Genomic DNA, 19,779 nt, shown 5'->3' with positions numbered 1-19,779 from the left:
AGTTATGGAGAGAATATTGGAGAGGAAGGATGGATGAAGTTGATGGATAGATGGATGGGCGGGTGGGTGGGTGGATGGATGAATGTTGGGTGGATGGATGGATTAATTGGATGGATAGTGGATGCAGGGCCGGCTCCAAGCATAAGAGAATATACGCCGTTGCTTAGGGCCCCAGGCCGCCCTCAACCTCACCCCAAATTATTATTATTTGAGAGTTAGAATAGTAGAATACACCAGTTACAAGGTTGAAATGTGGTTCTACACCAGCAATTTCTCTCTTGTTATGATCTGGCAGTCAATCAATTCACCATGTCTTCTAACATTTCTTAAATTGGTAAGTTAGTCTAGCCAGCTATCTAAACTTGTAATCATGGCTGAACACCGACCAGGGTGTCTAAGGGCCCTGACCTCCAGGAGGCCCCTATTGATTTTGTTAGTCACTCACTCTATCATCACTAACATGGCATAAGTCACAGCAAAATGTGTATAATTACAAGAAATTAGCTTTAAAACTGAAAAGAATGTCTCTCCACCCCATGGCCTAGCTTAGGCCCCAACGAAATCTCGCTTAGGGCCCCCAAAAGGCGAGAACCGGCCCTGGCTGGATGGATGGTATTACCTCCCATGCTGTCTGTAATAAGCCAGTTGAAGGGCCAGTTGTATGAAGGTGTCTGGGTGGAGCTTCCTCTGTTTGATGGCTGCTTTCCCAAACGAGGTGAACGCATAACACACCACCTGCAAGTCCTGAGTCTGGAGACACACACACAGGTGTCTGTCAAACCAGATATCACACAGATTAGAGTTGTGTGTGTGTGGTGGGGAGCGTAAGGGCCTGTTTGTGATGAACACAACACCTGCGATGGTCCAATCTGACGACCATGGAGATGCACAGAGTCATGAATGTGTGTATGTGTGTGTATGTGTGTGTGTGTGTGTGTATGTGTGTGTGTGTGTATGTGTGTGTGTGTGTGTGTGTGTGTGCTCACAGTCTCGAAGTACTGTTGCTTGGCATGTGCAACGTCCCTCCTGACTCTGTCATCCACAGTGAAGACCAACTCTTCAGGAAGAGGCATAGGCTGCACCGTCTCAGAGCCCTACATTGACACACACAATACAAATTATACTGTTGCTTACTCACAGTGAAATTAACCTGTTTATTACCTGATACATGGCAGAATAATAGAGAGCCACCTTATCCTGTTGTTCTCAGGTGTGAGCTATGGCGTAAAATCTTCTAACTAGAACCAGAGTGTAGTTTTATGCTGAGCCGGCATGCTGAAGCCCAGGCGCCCAGAGTGTCCCACACTCAGCAATACTTATGCGTCCGGTTGAGCAGGCCAGTAAGGCACTTCGAATTAAGGACAAACAACATATACAGTCACTGAAAATAAGTTCAATAGAAACAGTATTTACCTTCCACCTGCCGTCTGTAGCTTTGAGCTGCTGATCCACATAGTAACCCTGAGTTACCAGCACCATGGCATCGTAGGGGGCATGCTGCAACACACACCAGCAATTACCATATATAGGAGCAGACTCACAACAAAACATCATTACACTACTGCTAACAGAGGAGTATTGTTATCTCAAATCTTATTTTTCTAACTCTCAACCCCCACCCCCTCATATAACAAAAAACACACACAGTAAAAAAAGCACACACGTCACAGTTGGATCCGAAGGTTCCGTCGGCGAAGGAGAGGGAGTTGTAGGACTTGTCACCCCAGCGGATGGTGGGGTCTCCTGTCAGCGCTTCCCGGGTCACCTGGGGGCAAAGGCCAAAGGTCAGATTATACCATACTAAGGATGGTATGGATGCCTGTGGTGTGTGTGTGTGTACGTACTGGTGTGTAGTTCTCTGCAGTAGCGTAGGGTTTAGCATCGTCCAGTGAGACCACAAACAGACTGCTCTGGATGGTCTCTAAGATGGTCTTATTGGCTGGATCTATACCTATCAGATACTCCCTGGCCTAAAGACACAGAGAGAGCGAGAGAGAGAGCGAGGTTTAGGGCATGGTGATGTCCATTCTATACAGCCAACTTCACACACACCTTAGCCCAGCGTGTCCTCTCCTCTGAGGTGAGAGCGGCGACACCATCTCCCGCTGGCTCCCCTTCACAACACTGCTTCACATGGGTCAGCTGCCTACACATACACACACACACACACACAAAGGCACATAAATACATGCAAATATATGCAGATGCACACAAATATACCTAAATATCCACCGGCCAGAATACCTGAGCAGCTCTGGAGGGGTAAGAATGTGTCCGTCGCACACTGCATCAAACGAGAAGAAACGCCCCTTACACATCACCACCACGTGGGAGGGGCATGGACCCTCGCTCTCTACAACACACACAGAAAAAACATCAATACATACAGCACCAGTCAAAAGTTTGGACACACCTACTCATTCCAGGGTTTTACTTTATTTTTACAATTTTCTACATTGTAGAATAATAGTTAAGACATTAAAACTATGAAATAACACATGTGGAATCATGCAGTAACCAAAAAGGTGTTAAACAAATCAACCTATATTTTATATTTGAGATTCTTCAAAGTAGCCACTCCTTGCCTTGATGGCAGCTTTGCACACTCTTGGCATTCTCTCAACCAGTTCACCTAGAATGCTTATCCAACAGTTTTTAAGAAGTTCCCACATATGCTGAGCACTTGTTGGCTGCTTTCCTTCACTCTGCGGTCCAACTGATCCCAAACCATCTCAATTGGGTTAGGTCGGGTGATTGTGGACGCCAGGTCATCTGATGCAGCACTCCATCACTCTCCTTACTCAAATAGCACTTATTTTGGGTCATTGTCCTGATGTGTTGGGTCATTGTCCTTTTGAAAAACGAATTATAGTCAAACCAGATGGGATGGCGTATCGATGCAGAATGCTGTGGTAGCCATGCTGGTTAAGTGTGCCTTGAATTCTAAATAAATCTCTGAGTGTCACCAGCAAAGCACCCCCACACAATCACACCTCCTCCTCCATGCTTCACGGTGGGAACCCCACATGCAGAGATCATCTGTTCACCTACTCTGCATCTCACAAAGACACAAATGTTGGAACCAAAAATCAAAAATCTGGACTCATCAGATCAAAGGACAGATTTTCACCGGTTTTATGTCCATTGCTCGTGTTTCGTTGGCCCAAGCAAGTCTCTTCTTATTATTGGTGTAATTTAGCAGTGCTTTCTTTGCAGCATTCATTCAGTCTCCTCTGAACAGTTGATGTCGAGATGTGTCTGTTACTTGAACTCTGTGAAGCACTTATTTGGGCTGCATTTTCTGAGGCTGGTAACTCTAATGAACTTGTCCTCTGCAACAGAGGTAACTCTGGGTCTTCATTTCCTGTGGTGGTCCTCATGAGACAGTTTCATCATAGCGCTTGATGGTTTTTGTGACTGCACTTGAAGAAACGTTCAACGTTCCTGAAATGTTCCAGATTGACTGACCTTCATGTCTTAAAGTAATCAATACACACATCCACACACACATGGAAAACACACACACACACACACACGCACACACACAAACACACCTAAATAAATAACAGAGTACTACACACAAAAACAAACCACAAACATCATATTGCATGGCGGTGTCGTGGGGGAGGGGGGGGGGGGGGCACCTACCTGTCTTAAAGTAGTTGATGATGGTATCCTTGGTGACTCCAGGAACTTTACATGTACAGAACAGCATTCTGAACTGGTCCATATCCAACACCACATTACCAGCTTTATGTGGGTCCAGCCTCTCCCTGTCGGGGACCACACAGTCAGAGTGTGTACAGAACGTGTGTGTTTAGGGACACTGTCCAACTAAATGCTTAGTTGCATGTTCCTTCTCGACAACGGAACAACAATAAAAAATCAAATATAATAATATGAACATAAAGTAACTGGCTCAGTAGAATATAATAAATATTTTAAACAACTATAATACAGGAAGAATTTATAGTTAAATAAAAACACATGTTTTGGGGAAGGGGGGGATTGGAGGGCAAGTGTTTAAATTGTGCATTATTTAGCAATCGGAAGAGTCTGGTAGCAGTAGTTGTGATGTGTGTGTAACCTTAATATATATACACAGTGTGTACAAAACATTAGGAACACCTTCCTAATATTGTGTTACATGCCCTTTTGCCCTCAGAACAGCCTCAATTCGTTGAAGCATGGACTCTACAAGGTGTCGAAAGCGTTCCACAGGGATGCTGGCCTATGTTGACTCCCAGTTCAAAAGGAACTTAAATATTTTATATAACCTGTCTTTCAACTTCTGAATGACACACATACATACACAATCCATGTCTCAATTATCTCAAGGTTTAAAATCCTTCTTTAACCTGTCTCCTCCCCTTCATATAAACTGATTGAAGTGGATTTAACAGGTGACATCAATAAGTGATTATAGCTTTCACCTGGATTCACCTGGTCAGTCTATGTCATGGAAAAACCATGTTTTGTACACTCAATGTGAGTATCTTACGTGCGAAGCAGGTCCCAGTACTGTAGAGTGTGCCACATGCTTATGCTGGTCCTCTGTAGCTGTACTCCCTCTGTAGGGGGCCAGCAGTGCTCTAGGTAGGGTGCAGGACCTCCGAAGTTCACATTCAACTGGGAGGGGTAACGCAATTCCAGATAGGCTGCATTCAACCACCACTCCTCCAACTGCAGGAAAACACACAGAATAAAGATGAAACAATGCAGGGAGACACCATAATGACTGCAGTATTTAAAACACTCAAAGATTCCCTTTCACAGTTGCTCAGGGTCGAGCATGGTGTGTGACAAGTTCCCACAGGTTCTAGCTGTGCAGTGTGTTGAGTGTAGAGGTCGACTGATTAATCGGAATGGCCGATTAATTATGGCCGATTTCAAGTTTTCATAACAATCGGTAATCGGCATTTTTGGACTTCGATTACATTGCACTCCACGAGGAGACTGCGTGGCAGGCTGACTACCTGTTATGCGAGTGCAGCAAGAAGGTAAGGTGCTAGCTAGCATTAAACTTATCTTATAAAAAAAATCTATTTTAACATAATCACTAGTTAACTACACATGGTTGATGATATTACTAGTTTATCTAGCTTGTCATGCGTTGCATATAATCAATGCGGTGCCTGTTAATTTATCATTGAATCACAGCCTACTTCGCCAAACAGGTGATTTAACAAGCACATTCGCGAATAAAGCACTGTCGTTGCACCAATGTGTACCTAACCATAAACAGCAACGCCTTTCTTAAAATCAATACACAAGTATTTATTTTTAAACCTGCATATTTAGTTAATATTGCCTGCTAACATTAATTTATTTTAACTAGGGAAATTGTGTCACTTCTCTTGCATTCTGTGCAACAGAGTCAGGGTATATGCAGCAGTTCCGTATTTCACTGAAAGAATAAACGTTTTGTTTTCTAAATGATAGTTATTTTCTGTGTGTTATTATATTATAATTAAGTCTATGATTTCTCTCTCTCGGAGGACCTGAGCCCTAGGACCATGCCTCAGGACTACCTGACATGATGACTCCTTGCTGTCCCCAGTCCACCTGGCCGTGCTGCTGCTCCAGTTTCAACTGTTCTGCCTGTGATTATTATTATTTGACCATGCTGGTTATTTATGAACATTTGAACATCTTGGCCATGTTCTGTTATAATCTCCCCCTGGCACAGCCAGAAGAGGACTGGCCACCCCACATAGCCTGGTTCCTCTCTAGGTTTCTTCCTAGGTTTTGGCCTTTCTAGGGAGTTTTTCCTAGCCACCGTGCTTCTACACCTGCATTGCTTGCTGTTTGGGGTTTTAGGCTGGGTTTCTGTACAGCACTTTGAGATATCAGCTGATGTACGAAGGGCTATATAAATAAATTTGATTTGATGATTTGATTTGATAGCGTAGTCTGACTGAGCGGTGGTAGGCAGCAGCAGCCTCGTAAGCATTAATTCAAACAGCACTTTCCTGTGTTTGCCAGCAGCTCTTCACTGTGCTTCAAGCATTGCGTTGTTTATGACTTCAAGTCTATCAACTCTCGAGATTAGGCTGGCAATACTAAAGTACCTAATAGAACATCCAATAGTCAAAGGTATATGAAATACAAATGGTATAGAGAGAAATAGTCCTACAATAACTACAACCTAAAACTTCTTAATTAACTGGGAATATTGAAGACTCATGTTAAAAGGAACCACCAGCTTTCATATGTTCTCATGTTCTGAACAAGGAACTTAAACGTTAGCTTTCTTACATGGCACATATTGCACTTTTACTTTCTTCTCCAACACTTTGTTTTTGCATTATTTAAACTAAATTAAACATGTTTCATTATTTATTTGAGAGTAAATAGATTTTATTGATGTATTATATTAAGTTAAAGTAAAAGTGTTCATTCAGTATTGTTGTAATTGTCATTATTACAAATATATATATATATATATATATATATAAAAAAATCGGCCGATTAATCGGTATCGGCTTTTTATGGTCCTCCAATAATCAGTATCTGTGTTGAAAAATCATAATCGGTCGACCTCTAGTTGAGCGTGTGTACCCAGTTCCTGTGTGTCCTGGCTCTCTGCAGTAGTTTTTGGTGCAGGTCTTTGCCGATGCCCTCTCCAAACCTCTTCACTACAGCTGCAGTCACCTGGTACTCCTCCTCTGTAGCAAACGGCCGCACTGGAAAATACACACAGACATTTCAGTAACTAGACACATTTTTATCCAGGGTCCATGTTAACGGCGCTTCTCTGTCTCACATGCAGCTGGCATCTCACCTGCATCCAGGTACTTGGCGAGGCTCCCCTCTAGAGATGGTACAGGGAGAGGAGGCAGGCTATGCTGGTACTGGAACGTCCGCTCAGTGGGGAACTCTGACACCTGGTTGGTCATGTCACCTACATCACCAAAACACCTGGTTAGCCATGTTGTCACCTACTATACCAAAACACCCGGTTAGCCATGTTGTCACCTACAATACCAAAACACCCGGTTAGCCATGTTGTCACCTACTATACCAAAACACCTGGTTAGCCATGTTGTCACCTACAATACCAAAACACCCGGTTAGCCATGTTGTCACCTACTATACCAAAACACCTGGTTAGCCATGTTGTCACCTACTATACCAAAACACCTGGTTAGCCATGTTGTCACCTACTATACCAAAACACCTGGTTAGCCATGTTGTCACCTACATTACCAAAACACCTGGTTAGCCATGTTGTCACCTACAATACCAAAACACCTGTTTAGCCATGTTGTCACCTACAATCCCAAAACACCTGGTTAGCCATGTTGTCACCTACAATCCCAAAACACCTGGTTAGCCATGTTGTCACCTACAATCCCAAAACACCTGGTTAGCCATGTTGTCACCTACAATCCCAAAACACCTGGTTAGCCATGTTGTCACCTACAATCCCAAAACACCTGGTTAGCCATGTTGTCACCTACAATCCCAAAACACCTGGTTAGCCATGTTGTCACCTACAATCCCAAAACACCTGGTTAGCCATGTTGTCACCTACAATCCCAAAACACCTGGTTAGCCATGTTGTCACCTACAATACCAAAACACCTGATTAGTCATGTTGTCACCTACAATACCAAAACACCTGGTTAGCCATGTTGTCAGCTACTATACCAAAACACCTGATTAGCCATGTTGTCACCTACAATCCCAAAACACCTGGTTAGCCATGTTGTCACCTACAATCCCAAAACACCTGGTTAGCCATGTTGTCACCTACAATACCAAAACACCTGTTTAGCCATGTTGTCACCTACTATACCAAAACACCTGATTAGCCATGTTGTCACCTACAATCCCAAAACACCTGGTTAGCCATGTTGTCACCTACAATCCCAAAACACCTGGTTAGCCATGTTGTCACCTACAATTCAAAACACCTGATTAGTCATGTTGTCACCTACAATACCAAAACACCTGGTTAGCCATGTTGTCACCTACAATCCCAAAACACCTGGTTAGCCATGTTGTCACCTACAATCCCAAAACACCTGGTTAGCCATGTTGTCACCTACAATACCAAAACACCTGGTTAGCCATGTTGTCACCTACAATCCCAAAACACCTGGTTAGCCATGTTGTCACCTACAATTCAAAAACACCTGGTTAGCCATGTTGTCACCTACAATACCAAAACACCTGGTTAGCCATGTTGTCACCTACAATACCAAAACACCTGGTTAGCCATGTTGTAACCTACAATAGAAAAACACCTGGTTAGCCATGTTGTCACCTACAATCCCAAAACACCTGGTTAGCCATGTTGTAACCTACAATAGAAAAACACCTGGTTAGCCATGTTGTCACCTACAATCCCAAAACACCTGGTTAGCCATGTTGTAACCTACAATAGAAAAACACCTGGTTAGCCATGTTGTCACCTACAATACAAAAACACCTGGTTAGCCATGTTGTCACCTACAATACCAAAACACCTGGTTAGCCATGTTGTCACCTACAATACCAAAACACCTGGTTAGCCATGTTGTAACCTACAATAGAAAAACACCTGGTTAGCCATGTTGTCACCTACAATCCCAAAACACCTGGTTAGCCATGTTGTAACCTACAATAGAAAAACACCTGGTTAGCCATGTTGTCACCTACAATCCCAAAACACCTGGTTAGCCATGTTGTCACCTACAATCCCAAAACACCTGGTTAGCCATGTTGTCACCTACAATCCCAAAACACCTGGTTAGTCATGTTGTCACGTACAATACCAAAACACCTGGTTAGTCATGTTGTCACCTACACCACCAAAACACCTGTTTAGCCATGTTGTCACCTACAATACAAAAACACCTGGTTAGTCATGTTGTCACCTACACCACCAAAACACCTGGTTAGCCATGTTGTCCCCTATAGCACCCAAAAACCTGGTTAGCCATGTTGTCACCTACACCACCCAAAAACCTGGTTAGCCATGCTGTCACCTACACCACCAAAACACCTAGTTAGCCATGCTGTCACCTACACCACCAAAACACCTGGTTAGCCATGTTGTCACCTACACCACCAAAACACTTGGTTAGCTATGTTGTCACCTACATTACCAAAACACCTGGTTAGCCATAGACCTACTGTCCCCTAGCCTGGTAGACTCTACGAATCCAAGTGTGGACTGAACAATCCTCCAATTTCGTCTAACTTTTAGATATATATATTTTTAATTTTGGATCTTGGACCATGCTAACTGTACGGGAGAGTGGGGTAAGTTGAGACATTTTTCAAGGGAAATATAGTATTCTTTCTAAAAATATATATATATTTCAGGATGTTGTGTATCCCTGGAAATAATCAGAATTAATGTAAACAGTTTTGAAAACATAGCTAGTCACACAAGAAGTGGTCTCTTGGCACCACATACCATGGTAAGTAAGTTGAGCTGCAGGACAGGGTGAATTAAATAAAGCGCCTTCAAATTTCTGTACTGAATGAAGTAACACCACTACCTTTTAAAACCATGTCCATCTTTATTTTCTAAACACATATTTTTTAAAAATCTTTTAATCACAATATTTCACAGTGGTTTAGATGGTACATTTATTCTCTATACCCCTCACACTCAACTCTGGACCTCGAAGCCAGTTCACTGCATTTTGTTAATTGCAAGATGGCGCCGACAGATGGTTGCCTCGCATCGAGTCCTTAGGAAACTATGCGGTATTTAAAAAAAAAAAGTATTATAAGCACTCGCTACACTCGCATTAACATCTGTATGTAACCAATAACATTTGATTTGATCAAGGACTGATTTAGCCCTGGGACATCAGGTGGGTGCAATTCATTATCAGGTAGAACAGAAAACCAGTAGGCTCCAGATCTTGTAGGGTAAGAGTTGAATACCACTGCTCTACACACTAAGTATACAAAACATTAGGAACACCTTCTTAATATTGAGTTGCACCCCACATTTGCCCTCAGAAGAGCCTCACTTCATTGGGGAATGGACTCCACAAGGTGTCGAAAGCGTTCAACAGAGATGCTGGCCCATGTTGACTCCAATGCTTTGTCAAGTTGACTGGACGTGCTTTGGGTAGTGGACCCCTCTTGATACAGACGGGAAACTGTTGAGCGTTAAAAACCCAGCAGCATTGCAGTTCTTTTTTGTATATATTTTTCTTTTACCCTCTTTTTCGATATTGTCTCAAAGCTGCAACTTTCCAACAGCCTCGGGAGAGGCGAAAGTGGAGTCATGCGTTCTCCAAAACATCACCTGCCTAACATCACTCCTTAATCAATGTGTCGGAGGAAACACTGTTCAACTGGCAACCGGTGTCGGCCCGCAGACATTCGGCCCACCACAAGGAGTCGCTAGAGCGCGATGAGACAAGTAAAGCCAAACCCTCCCCTGACCCAGACGACGCTGGGCCAATTGTGCACCATCCTATGGGCCACAGCCGGTTGTAGCACAGCCCAGGAATGACTCCGAGTCTGTAGTAACGCCTCAGTCCGCTGCGCCACTCGGGAAGCCCTAGTGTTGCAGTTCTTGACACACTCAAACCGGTGCACCTGGCATCTACTACCATCTACTACCATACCCCATTCAAAGGCCATTAAATATTTTGTCTTGTCAAGTCACCCTTGCAATAATGCATTGCATTACGCCTGAATTTAAAATAAAAAAATTCATTTGCTCAACTTGCCATTGGCTCAATTTACTCCAAGGTAAACATTTACTATATTAGCCCACACAGCTACAAGGATGCACTTTCATGCTAGGTTTCAGACCTCATGCTGAAGCTTATAGAGACCCCAACGGAGTCAGCAACTACTCTTCCTGGAGTCCAAACACATTAAGGCACTTACTATTACGCGGACCCAAGAGCAGACTCAGACGAGGAGACTGGGATAATATAACCATGGTATTTATTGAAAAACAGGGGGAAGGGGCCTCCCGGGTGGCACAGTGGCTAAGGGCGCTGTACTGCAGCACCAGCGGTGCCACCAGAGACCCTGGGTTCGTGCCCAGGCTCTGTCGCAACCACCCGCGACCGGGAAGTCCGCCATCCGGGTTAGGGAGGGTTTGGCTGGTAGGGATATCCTTGCATCAGCGACACCTGTGGCGGGCCGGGCACAATGCACGCTAAGGTCGCCGGGTGCACAGTGTTTCCTCCGACACATTGGTGCAGCTGGCTTCCGGGTTGGATGCGTGCTGTGTTAAGAAGCGGTTGGGTTGGGTTGGGTTGGGTTGGGTTGGGTTGGGTTGGGTTGTGTTTGCACTTTTTCTTTCTTCTCCAACACTTTGGATGGATGCTGCAGTACAGCATCCAATGTGTCGGCGGAAACACCGTGCACCTGGCGACCCTGGCTAGCGTACACTGCGCCCTGCCCGCCACAGGAGTCGCTGGTGCGTGATGAGACAAGGATATGCTGTTTGAATGCTTACATGCCTGCTGCTGCCTACCACCGCTCAGTCAGACTGCTCTATCAAATAGCAAATCATAGACTTAATTATAATATAATAAAGGCACAGAAATAAGAGCCTTAGGTCATTAATATGGTCAAATCCGGAAACTATTATTTCGAAAACAAAACGTTTATTCTTTCAGTGAAATATGGAACCGTGTTTCTGTTATATTGCTGTTACATTGCACAACCTTCAATGTTATGTCATATTTATGTCAAATTCTGTCAAATGAATTCCGATCTTTCTTAGGAAGAAATGGTCTGAGCCAGGCAGCCCAAACTGCTGCATATACCCTGAGTCTGCTTGCACTGAACGCAAGAGAAGTGACACAATTTCCATAGTTAATATTTCCTGCTAACATTAATTTATTTTAACTAAATATGCAGGTTTAAAAAATATATACTTGTGTATTGATTTTAATTAAGGCATTGATGTTTATGGTTAGGTACATTGGTGCAACGATTGTGCTTTTTTCGCGAATGCGGTTTTGTTAAATCATCACCCGTTTGGCGAAGTAGGCTGTGATTCAATGATAAATTAACAGGCCTCGCATTGATTATATGCAACGCAGAACAAGCTAGATAAACTAGTAATATCATCAACCATGTTAATTAGTGATTATGTTAAGATTGATTGTTTTTTATAAGATAAGTTTAATGCTAGCTAGTAACTTACCTTGGCTCCTTGCTGCACTAGCGTAACAGGTGGTCAGTCTGCCACGCAGTCTCCTCGTGGAATGCAATCGGCCATAATCGGCATCCAAAAGTGTGGATTGTTATGAAAACTTGAAATCGGTCCTAATTAATCGGCCATGCCTGTTTACAATCCTAGGTTCAAAGCAGTTCATTCACCTCCATTTCCTCATTATTCATTACAATATTTAGTTGAGGTTTAGGGTTTAGTGAATGATTTGTCCCAAATACAATTTGGAGTTTTTGAAATATTTAGGACTAACTTATTCCTTAATTCTGAAACTAACTGCAGCTCTTTGTTAAGTGTTGCAGTCATTTCTGTCACTGTAGTAGCTGACATGTATAATGGTAAGGGAAAGGGGGATACCTAGTCAGTTGTACAACTGAATGCACACAACTGAAATGTGTCTTCCACATTTAACCCAACCCCTCTGAATCTCAGAGGGGTTAAATCAACAGAGCCTTAAATCAGCCTTAAATCAACATCCATGTCTTCGGCACCCGAGGAACAGTGGGTTAACTGCTTTGCTCAGTTAACTGCTTTGCTCAGTTAACTGCTTTGCTCAGGGGCAGAATGACAGATTTTTACCATGTCAGCTCGGGGACTCGATCCAACAACCTTCCGTTTAGTGTCCCAACGCTCTAACCACTAGGCTACCTGCCGTAGTGTTCAGTCATCCGCATACATAGACACACTGGCATGTCGTTGGTAAAGATTGAAAAAAGTAAGGGGCCTAGACAGCTACCCTGGAGAATCCTTGATTCTACCTGGATTATGTTGGAGAGGACTACACCCTCCGTGTTCGGTTATCCACATTACAGCAGGGGGTGTAAAGCCATAACACATACGTTTTTCCAGAAGCAGACTATGATCGATAACGTCAAAAGCCGCACTAAAGTCTAACAAAACAGTCCCCACAAACTTTTGATCATAAATGTATCACAGCCAATCATCAGTCATGTGTGCAAGTGCTGTGCTTCCCAATAAGCATGCTGAAAGTCTGTTGTCAATTTGTTTACTGCAAAACTGCCTTGTATCTAGTCAAAGACTTTGTCCCTTTCCCTTTAAGAACAGTGATGACATCACAGCTATCACAAGCTGGCAGAGTGTTTAGTTCATTACCAAGTGCAGCTGGCTGTGAACACAAATCTCAGTTTTGGACATTATTTTCTTTCTGGACATTATTGGTCTCGTTTTTATGCTAGCTATCTAACATTCTTAGCTACATTTTGTTAGCTGGTTAGTCTGATGTTGCTAGCCACTTGTATTTTCGTTTCAGTCATTGGTTTAGTATAACAGATGAGAGCTGTATATATTGTTTGTTATTGCTAAATGAATGTACTGTAATGAAACAGCAGGGAGCAGGTCTCGAACCCTTCGACCTTCTAGCCCAAGGTCCGGCGCGCTATCGACTGTGCCGCAAAAGCATGCTCGTGCGGCAGGGTCGATTTCCGCGCTTATAAACCCAGGGTCGTTACAGTACATTATCTTAGTATTAATGCCATTGTATTCATATTTATTATTTATTATTTCCAGATCACATCTTGTATGGATAAATTGACAATTAATTGGATAATACCAGGTGAGTGACATAGCACAGAATTGCAAACATTGTTAATCTCCAATCAAGATTAAAGAACCCTAAACTGAGGAACTGTCTTTCTCACCGTTTCTCTAATAAGAGTACAATCTCCATAACACTAACCTACATCAATCAATGTATACATTCCAGAGGCATCAACCTCTAATTCGAAAACCTAAAAATCTCAAAGTTTACTAAGGGTTGGTAACAGGCTGATTGGTCGGCTATTTGAGCCAGTAAAGGGGGCTTTCGTATTCTTGGGAAGCAGAATGACTTTTGCTTCCCCTCCAGGCTTGAGGGCATACACTTTCTAGTAGGCTTAGATTGAAGATATGACAAATAGGAGTGGCAATATCATCCGCTATTATCCTCAGTAATTTTCAATCCAAGTTGTCAGAACCCGGTGTCTTGTCATTGTTGATAGACAACAATAATTTGTTCCTCTTCCACATTCGCTTTGTGGAATTCAAAATTACAATGCTTGTCTGCGTTTGTTGTTGGCATTTCATGCCTAAGTTTGCTAATATTGCCAATTTAAAAAATAATTAAAGTAGTTGGCAATATCAGAGGGTTCATCTGATTCGATTAATTATGGAGCCGAGTTTGCATTTTTATAGAACAACCTTTAAAATGATTTACTTTGATTTAGATACAAGCATCATGAAACCTCCCAAAAATGAATGACTTGATGAAATTCCCGTTTTTTGGACCTAACGTTAACTTCCTTACAACTTTTCCATATTTCGTCAAATTATAAATGTTGTTTATGGTTTCCTAGAAAAAAGGGTGGCTCAACCTACCCCTTTGGCTCAATGTACCCCAATCTCCCCTACTACAGTACAGTCATTATCTACAAAGATAGTTGTAGAATTTGTAGCTGGGCAATTCCATTGTACGGGAATTACTCTGAGACTCAGGTTTTTCACTTTAAAATGTATGTCAAACAAAACCCATTGATTTCAAAGTTTAACAAACCATACAACCAAATCGGAGTATCAGAGTAATTCCACATAAACATGTAATTGCCCAGCTAGCTAGACTCGCAGGCCAGATGCAACTTTTATTATTGGAGATCAAATTCCATCTTTTCCGAGGCGGCGCAGCCTTGTACCAATCGCATTAATAAGCACGTTTATAGCACAATTGCTCAGCAATTGATTACCATATGAATTCTGGCTACATAACCATATGATCAAACATAGTTAGTTAGCAAGTCAGTTCTACTTACTGCAGAAACAAGTGCACTAGCTAGCTATAAAATAGTTGGCCCCTTGCATTGTTTTCACGCCTCGAATGTAGGTCCGTTTCAGTTTTCAATCCGATCGAAGCAGCTTAATCCCACAAACACGACAAGCAAACTCACCGTAGTATTTTGCGATATTCTGCAAATTCCGATATGTGGAAAGTTGTCTTCGTTCGTCCATTCAAAATAAAAATAATGTTGCGGCTATTTTCTAGACTAGACTGTAGAGGAAGGCGCTTGCGGTAGTTTGTGTTGTTGCTCCGCTCGTGGTGTATGCAGCGCTTCTCATCACCTTTCACCCAGTAAGAGGTCAAGGCTAGAAGGGCTACAGCTTTTGTCAAAAGTGTATTTATTTTGGCATTTTAGCTAACTCTGACCTTTTTCCAAATATTAACCTAATTCTCCTAACGTGCTACGTTAATTATCCTAACATGCTGTGTAAATTATCCTAACCTGCTACGAAAAGTCAAATTTCACAAAAGCTGTATACTGTCTAGTCAACCCCAGTTAGCGGACTGCCAACACCCGGAAGAGAGAAGTGGTGATATTATTACACGTGACTTGGCTTTTCATTCTTCATGGATATCGATTGTGAGACTGCTAAAACACTCCTCTTAAAATAGTTGTTTGATCTTTACACGAGGCCAGATGTGCATGCATTCTTTTACGGTTGCACTTTTAGATGGTGCATTGTCAGCATTAGATCCTGGTGCATTACCTACCATTACAGTGTATATGAAACATCACAAACTGTGAACAGTGATGATCACGGCACCATACAGATTACAGAAACAGCATCTTTTTAAGGCTGCGTTACACATTTAATGCGCAATGGGTTGTACCATAACTGTGTATTAGTACAATTTTTTAAATAATAATAATACATATATATATCTCAAAACAAGCACATAAAGGCTTCATAGTTCATAAAGGTCACGTTAACTGACTGATATTATCTCATAGAATACAACATATTAGATCTCCTAAACCAACATTTCTGTGTATATCCCAAAACCCCATTCTTTCCCGATTAGAAATGGCCAACAAAGCAAAGACAGAAAATGCTAACTAATTTCTGTTTTTGAGGACTACAAGCTGGCTAGCTCTATATGCAACTGGATTTCCAGCAAAGTTGCTCATTGGTTGTTGAAAATAACATAAATATTTTACGTGACAACATTTGAAGCCTTGAAAATATAATTTAAATTATGAAGTCTAAAACACACATTTAGTTGTTAGCTAGGCAAGTTGTTGTATTTTAAAGCTTAAAGCCAGACTCAGTAAGTCTCATTTACATCATTTGTGATTACAAAGTGAGTTCATAAATACATTTTGACTATCTACACCGATTTTTAGAGCACTCTCGTTTGAGTGTGCCAGAGCGGAGAATAACTGATGAATTTACAAACGCACAACACCCATTGAATATGACAGGTGTCAGTAAAGGTTGGCAAAAAAACAATAAAATTGTTGCTAGCAGCACAGTTAGTCACTCATGTTGCAATTGTGGTGGGAACCATGGAATGCCCAACAAGGGTGAAAGAGAATGAGGTGTCTGAAGTCAGGGCTATCCAGAGCATTTCATATGCAGCGGCTGTTAAAAGGTTTGAGGGTTCGAATGGTGCTCCTGAAGATTCCATGGTGGTGGTTAGGCCTTCACTGAAGGCTGCAGGGGTTTCCTTTCAAATCAAATGTTTGATTTGATTTAAAAGCAGGGGTTGCTTTTTAGCAGCAGGACCAAGATATGTTAAAGGTTAAGAAGGTGGACTTTGTGGCCTTTATAGCCAATGTTGATTAATGGCACAGCCAAGGTGGAGAGGAAGTCCAGGAAAATAGATATTACTGTCGTTGCGGTGGAGACTTCTTGTGGGGGAGTTGCATGGAGTATTGTCACAAGCCTTACTTCCCTCTCAGGTCATCCAGCCTGAGAAGGGAGATATTCAGATTCGAAGGAAGGGATTTTGGTTTTGTCAATATTTTTTTATTGTTTTATTTTGGTGTGGATTAAGTTAGTTTTTCCTATCACGTATGGGTAGTATTTTTACCTTGTCCAGTTGGTGGCGGTAATACACCTATTTGGGTTGTAGTCTGCCATAAAACCCACAGAAGAATAAGAAGAATTTACAGTCACTAAACACCATACCCAAACTGGACATGCGTCCGCTAGCGATGGGCATTCCGGCTCTTTTTGGCTCGGCTCACCAAAAAGAGAAGGCTTTTTTGGCTCCCAAACGGCTTTTAAAAAAAATATATGTTTTGTATTTTTTCAAGTCAAACAGTTTGCGATAGTTTGACTATGATTGGTGTTAAAACAATTGTAATTGTTTAATTATTACATTAATTCACACTCTACCTTAACCACAATCTATCTAAAAATGCATTGGTTTGTTATGAAAAAGAATGCTGTTTGCATTTAAAGTATAACTTTTTAATATATATAAACAAAGTGCATATAAATCTAACCATTCAAAACTAATACAATCTGAACAGCATAATAGAATATTGCACCATATCAAAGAAAAATAAATAACAATGTCTAAAACTGTAGCATCCCACTTAAAACATTAAACTGGTCCCTCTTTTCTCTCTCTTCTTTATTACCATGTTATAACCAGCAGCACACAGCATCCAAACAGCAGACGTTTGTAGCACTACTGCTGGTGCTTCTGCTCCATCTGATCCCTCTTCTTCCTGTTGCCCTGGTGCCTGAGCCAGCTGACTGCTGGGGCAGTCCCTCCCTGCTGCTGAGGTTATTCTTTGAAGAATGAAGTGACATGTAACCGACCTGTAAGAAGTGGTAAGGAGTGGTTACCCTTGATGTCCAGCAGTCAGTGGTAAAGCAAACTGCAGTAGCTTTTTGGACTCTTTCCCGCACTGAAGCCTGTGTGCTCTTGTACAGTTGTGAAATAAGTGATCTTGAAAGGAATTTCCTGCTTGGAATTGTGTACATTGGATTTAGTTTATTGCTAGAATTTCTTAAACCTCTGTCCTCCACGATCGAAAATGGCTGGAAATCGGTGGCAATCATTTTAGCCAATGCAATATCAAATTGGCCTTGTTTTGCTTCAGACATAGACTTTGGCATAAACTTGTCCATAGAAGACTGCGTTGCTGTGGGTCACGGAGTAGGTCTACTTGACTGAGTGATCCGCTAGTTTCTCGACGCTCCGCTACAGCTAGCGTCACAGTTGGGTGCACAGTTCGCATGTGTAGGTTATGCGTAGAACCGGCTTTAGGATATTTTGTTTTTGCAAATTCTACACTGTGCTTTAACATTGTCTACATTATTAAAATGCATCCAAATGCTACTGTGCTTCCGACTCATTTTCCAGCTGTTGTTTTCACAGCTGTCCTTCCTCTCTCGCCTTGGCTGCTAAGTGTGTGACTGTGAGTGAGTTGGCTCAGCCCTCCCTCACGCATCTTTGGTTCATTGGTTGACACTGCGTGTCTGATTGACAGGAACAACCGGGAAGGCTGTTAGTCTGAGCAGACAGAATGAATGTGTGCGTGTTTAAGCATTTAGGCCTATATTATTTTATTAATGTTTTCGTTCTTTGAATTAGTTAATTTTATTCATTTAAATCTTTTGATTATTTATACCTTAATTTAAAAAATAAAAAAAATACAAATAGATACGGCTCTTCTGATATGCGAGCCGACTCCCAACGTTCACCTACAAGACTCGGTTCGTTCGCAAAGGACCCATCACTTGCGTGCCATCGTGTGCAATTTGATTTTGTCCCCCCCCCACACCAAACGCGATCACCACACGCAGGTTGAAATATCAAAACAAACGCTGAACCAATTATATTAATTTGGGGACAGGTCGAAAAGCATTATACATTTATGGAAATTTAGCAAGCTTGCAGTTGCTAGATAATTTGTCCTATTTAGATAGCTAGCTTGATGTTGGTAGCTAATTTGTCCTGGGATATAAACATTGAGTTGTTATTTTACCTGAAATGCACAAAATCCTCTACTCCCGACAATTAATCCACACATACAATGGTCAACTGAATCGTTTCTAGCCATCTCTCCTCCTTCCAGGCTTTTTCTTCTTTGGACTTTATATGGCGATTGGCAACTAACTTTCATAAGATGTATTACCACAACCTAACTCTGTTCGTCTTTCAATCAGCCACGTGGGTATAACCAGTGAGGAGATGGCACGTGGGCATATGCTTCTAAAAGCCAATGAGGAGATGGGAGAGGCAGGACTTGCAGCACGTTCTGTTCCACAAATAGAAGCAACTTCTATTTTAGCTCTTGGCAAAGCAGACTCTCAACAAGCGAGCAATGATTGAATAACATATGTGTACATTTATACATTTATTTTGCAACGTGAGCGGTGTGGTCAACATGTTGCGAACTTGATAACATGAAAACAGTCTAACCAACTCTGCTAGGGTGAGTAAAATGGTCAGAGTGAGGTGTTCTCTCATTTGTGTCTGGAAATAGCTAGACAACTTTAGCCAGTTAGCTTGGGAGTATGACTGCCGGTGTGAGGTCAGACCACTCGGATTAACCCTACTCCTCTGCCAGAGTGTCCAGTGTGCTCGCTGCTGAACACTCTGAGATCAAAACGCTCTGAATTTACCAAAGGACAACATGTACATCACCAGGACCTGGCTTTCGGCACTTTAACACCAAATGATTTTGGGTCAACCCCGAATCTTTTGACCTGCTGCTGCAATGGTGTAAAAACTGAATGTGGCACTTAGTTCATAGAGCTGTGGTTATGTGAGACTTCCGAAGTCATCCAACGGTTATAATCAGGGGTGTAGTGCTGCCAGCGGTGTTCAACGGAGT

General features: G+C 42.2%; 1 protein-coding gene across 4 annotated transcripts in view; it reads right to left on the bottom strand.

The window, feature by feature from the left end:
• The window catches only part of LOC110507826 (peroxisomal carnitine O-octanoyltransferase), a 52,944-nt gene that overhangs the window by 3,308 nt on the left and 29,857 nt on the right, over positions 1-19,779 (bottom strand). The window contains exons 1-12 of one of the 4 annotated variants that reach the window (XM_036967162.1): positions 15,091-15,512; positions 6,785-6,904; positions 6,562-6,686; positions 4,502-4,683; positions 3,649-3,773; positions 2,245-2,353; positions 2,053-2,146; positions 1,845-1,970; positions 1,646-1,765; positions 1,414-1,497; positions 987-1,094; positions 620-750 (exon numbers count right to left, since the gene is read on the bottom strand). In XM_036967162.1, the coding sequence (XP_036823057.1) occupies positions 620-750; positions 987-1,094; positions 1,414-1,497; positions 1,646-1,765; positions 1,845-1,970; positions 2,053-2,146; positions 2,245-2,353; positions 3,649-3,773; positions 4,502-4,683; positions 6,562-6,686; positions 6,785-6,904; positions 15,091-15,151 (1,385 nt within the window). In that variant the 5' untranslated portion in view covers positions 15,152-15,512. Of the gene's footprint in view, positions 1-619; positions 751-986; positions 1,095-1,413; positions 1,498-1,645; positions 1,766-1,844; positions 1,971-2,052; positions 2,147-2,244; positions 2,354-3,648; positions 3,774-4,501; positions 4,684-6,561; positions 6,687-6,784; positions 6,905-15,090; positions 15,513-19,779 lie in introns of those variants that run through there. The other 3 variants (XM_036967165.1, XM_036967164.1, XM_036967163.1) reach the window with 3 other exon arrangements.

This window comes from Oncorhynchus mykiss, chromosome 3 (assembly GCF_013265735.2).
Source record: "Oncorhynchus mykiss isolate Arlee chromosome 3, USDA_OmykA_1.1, whole genome shotgun sequence".
In the NCBI taxonomy this organism is placed as follows: Eukaryota; Metazoa; Chordata; class Actinopteri; order Salmoniformes; family Salmonidae; genus Oncorhynchus; species Oncorhynchus mykiss.
This window is presented reverse-complemented; position numbering and strand designations above follow the sequence as displayed.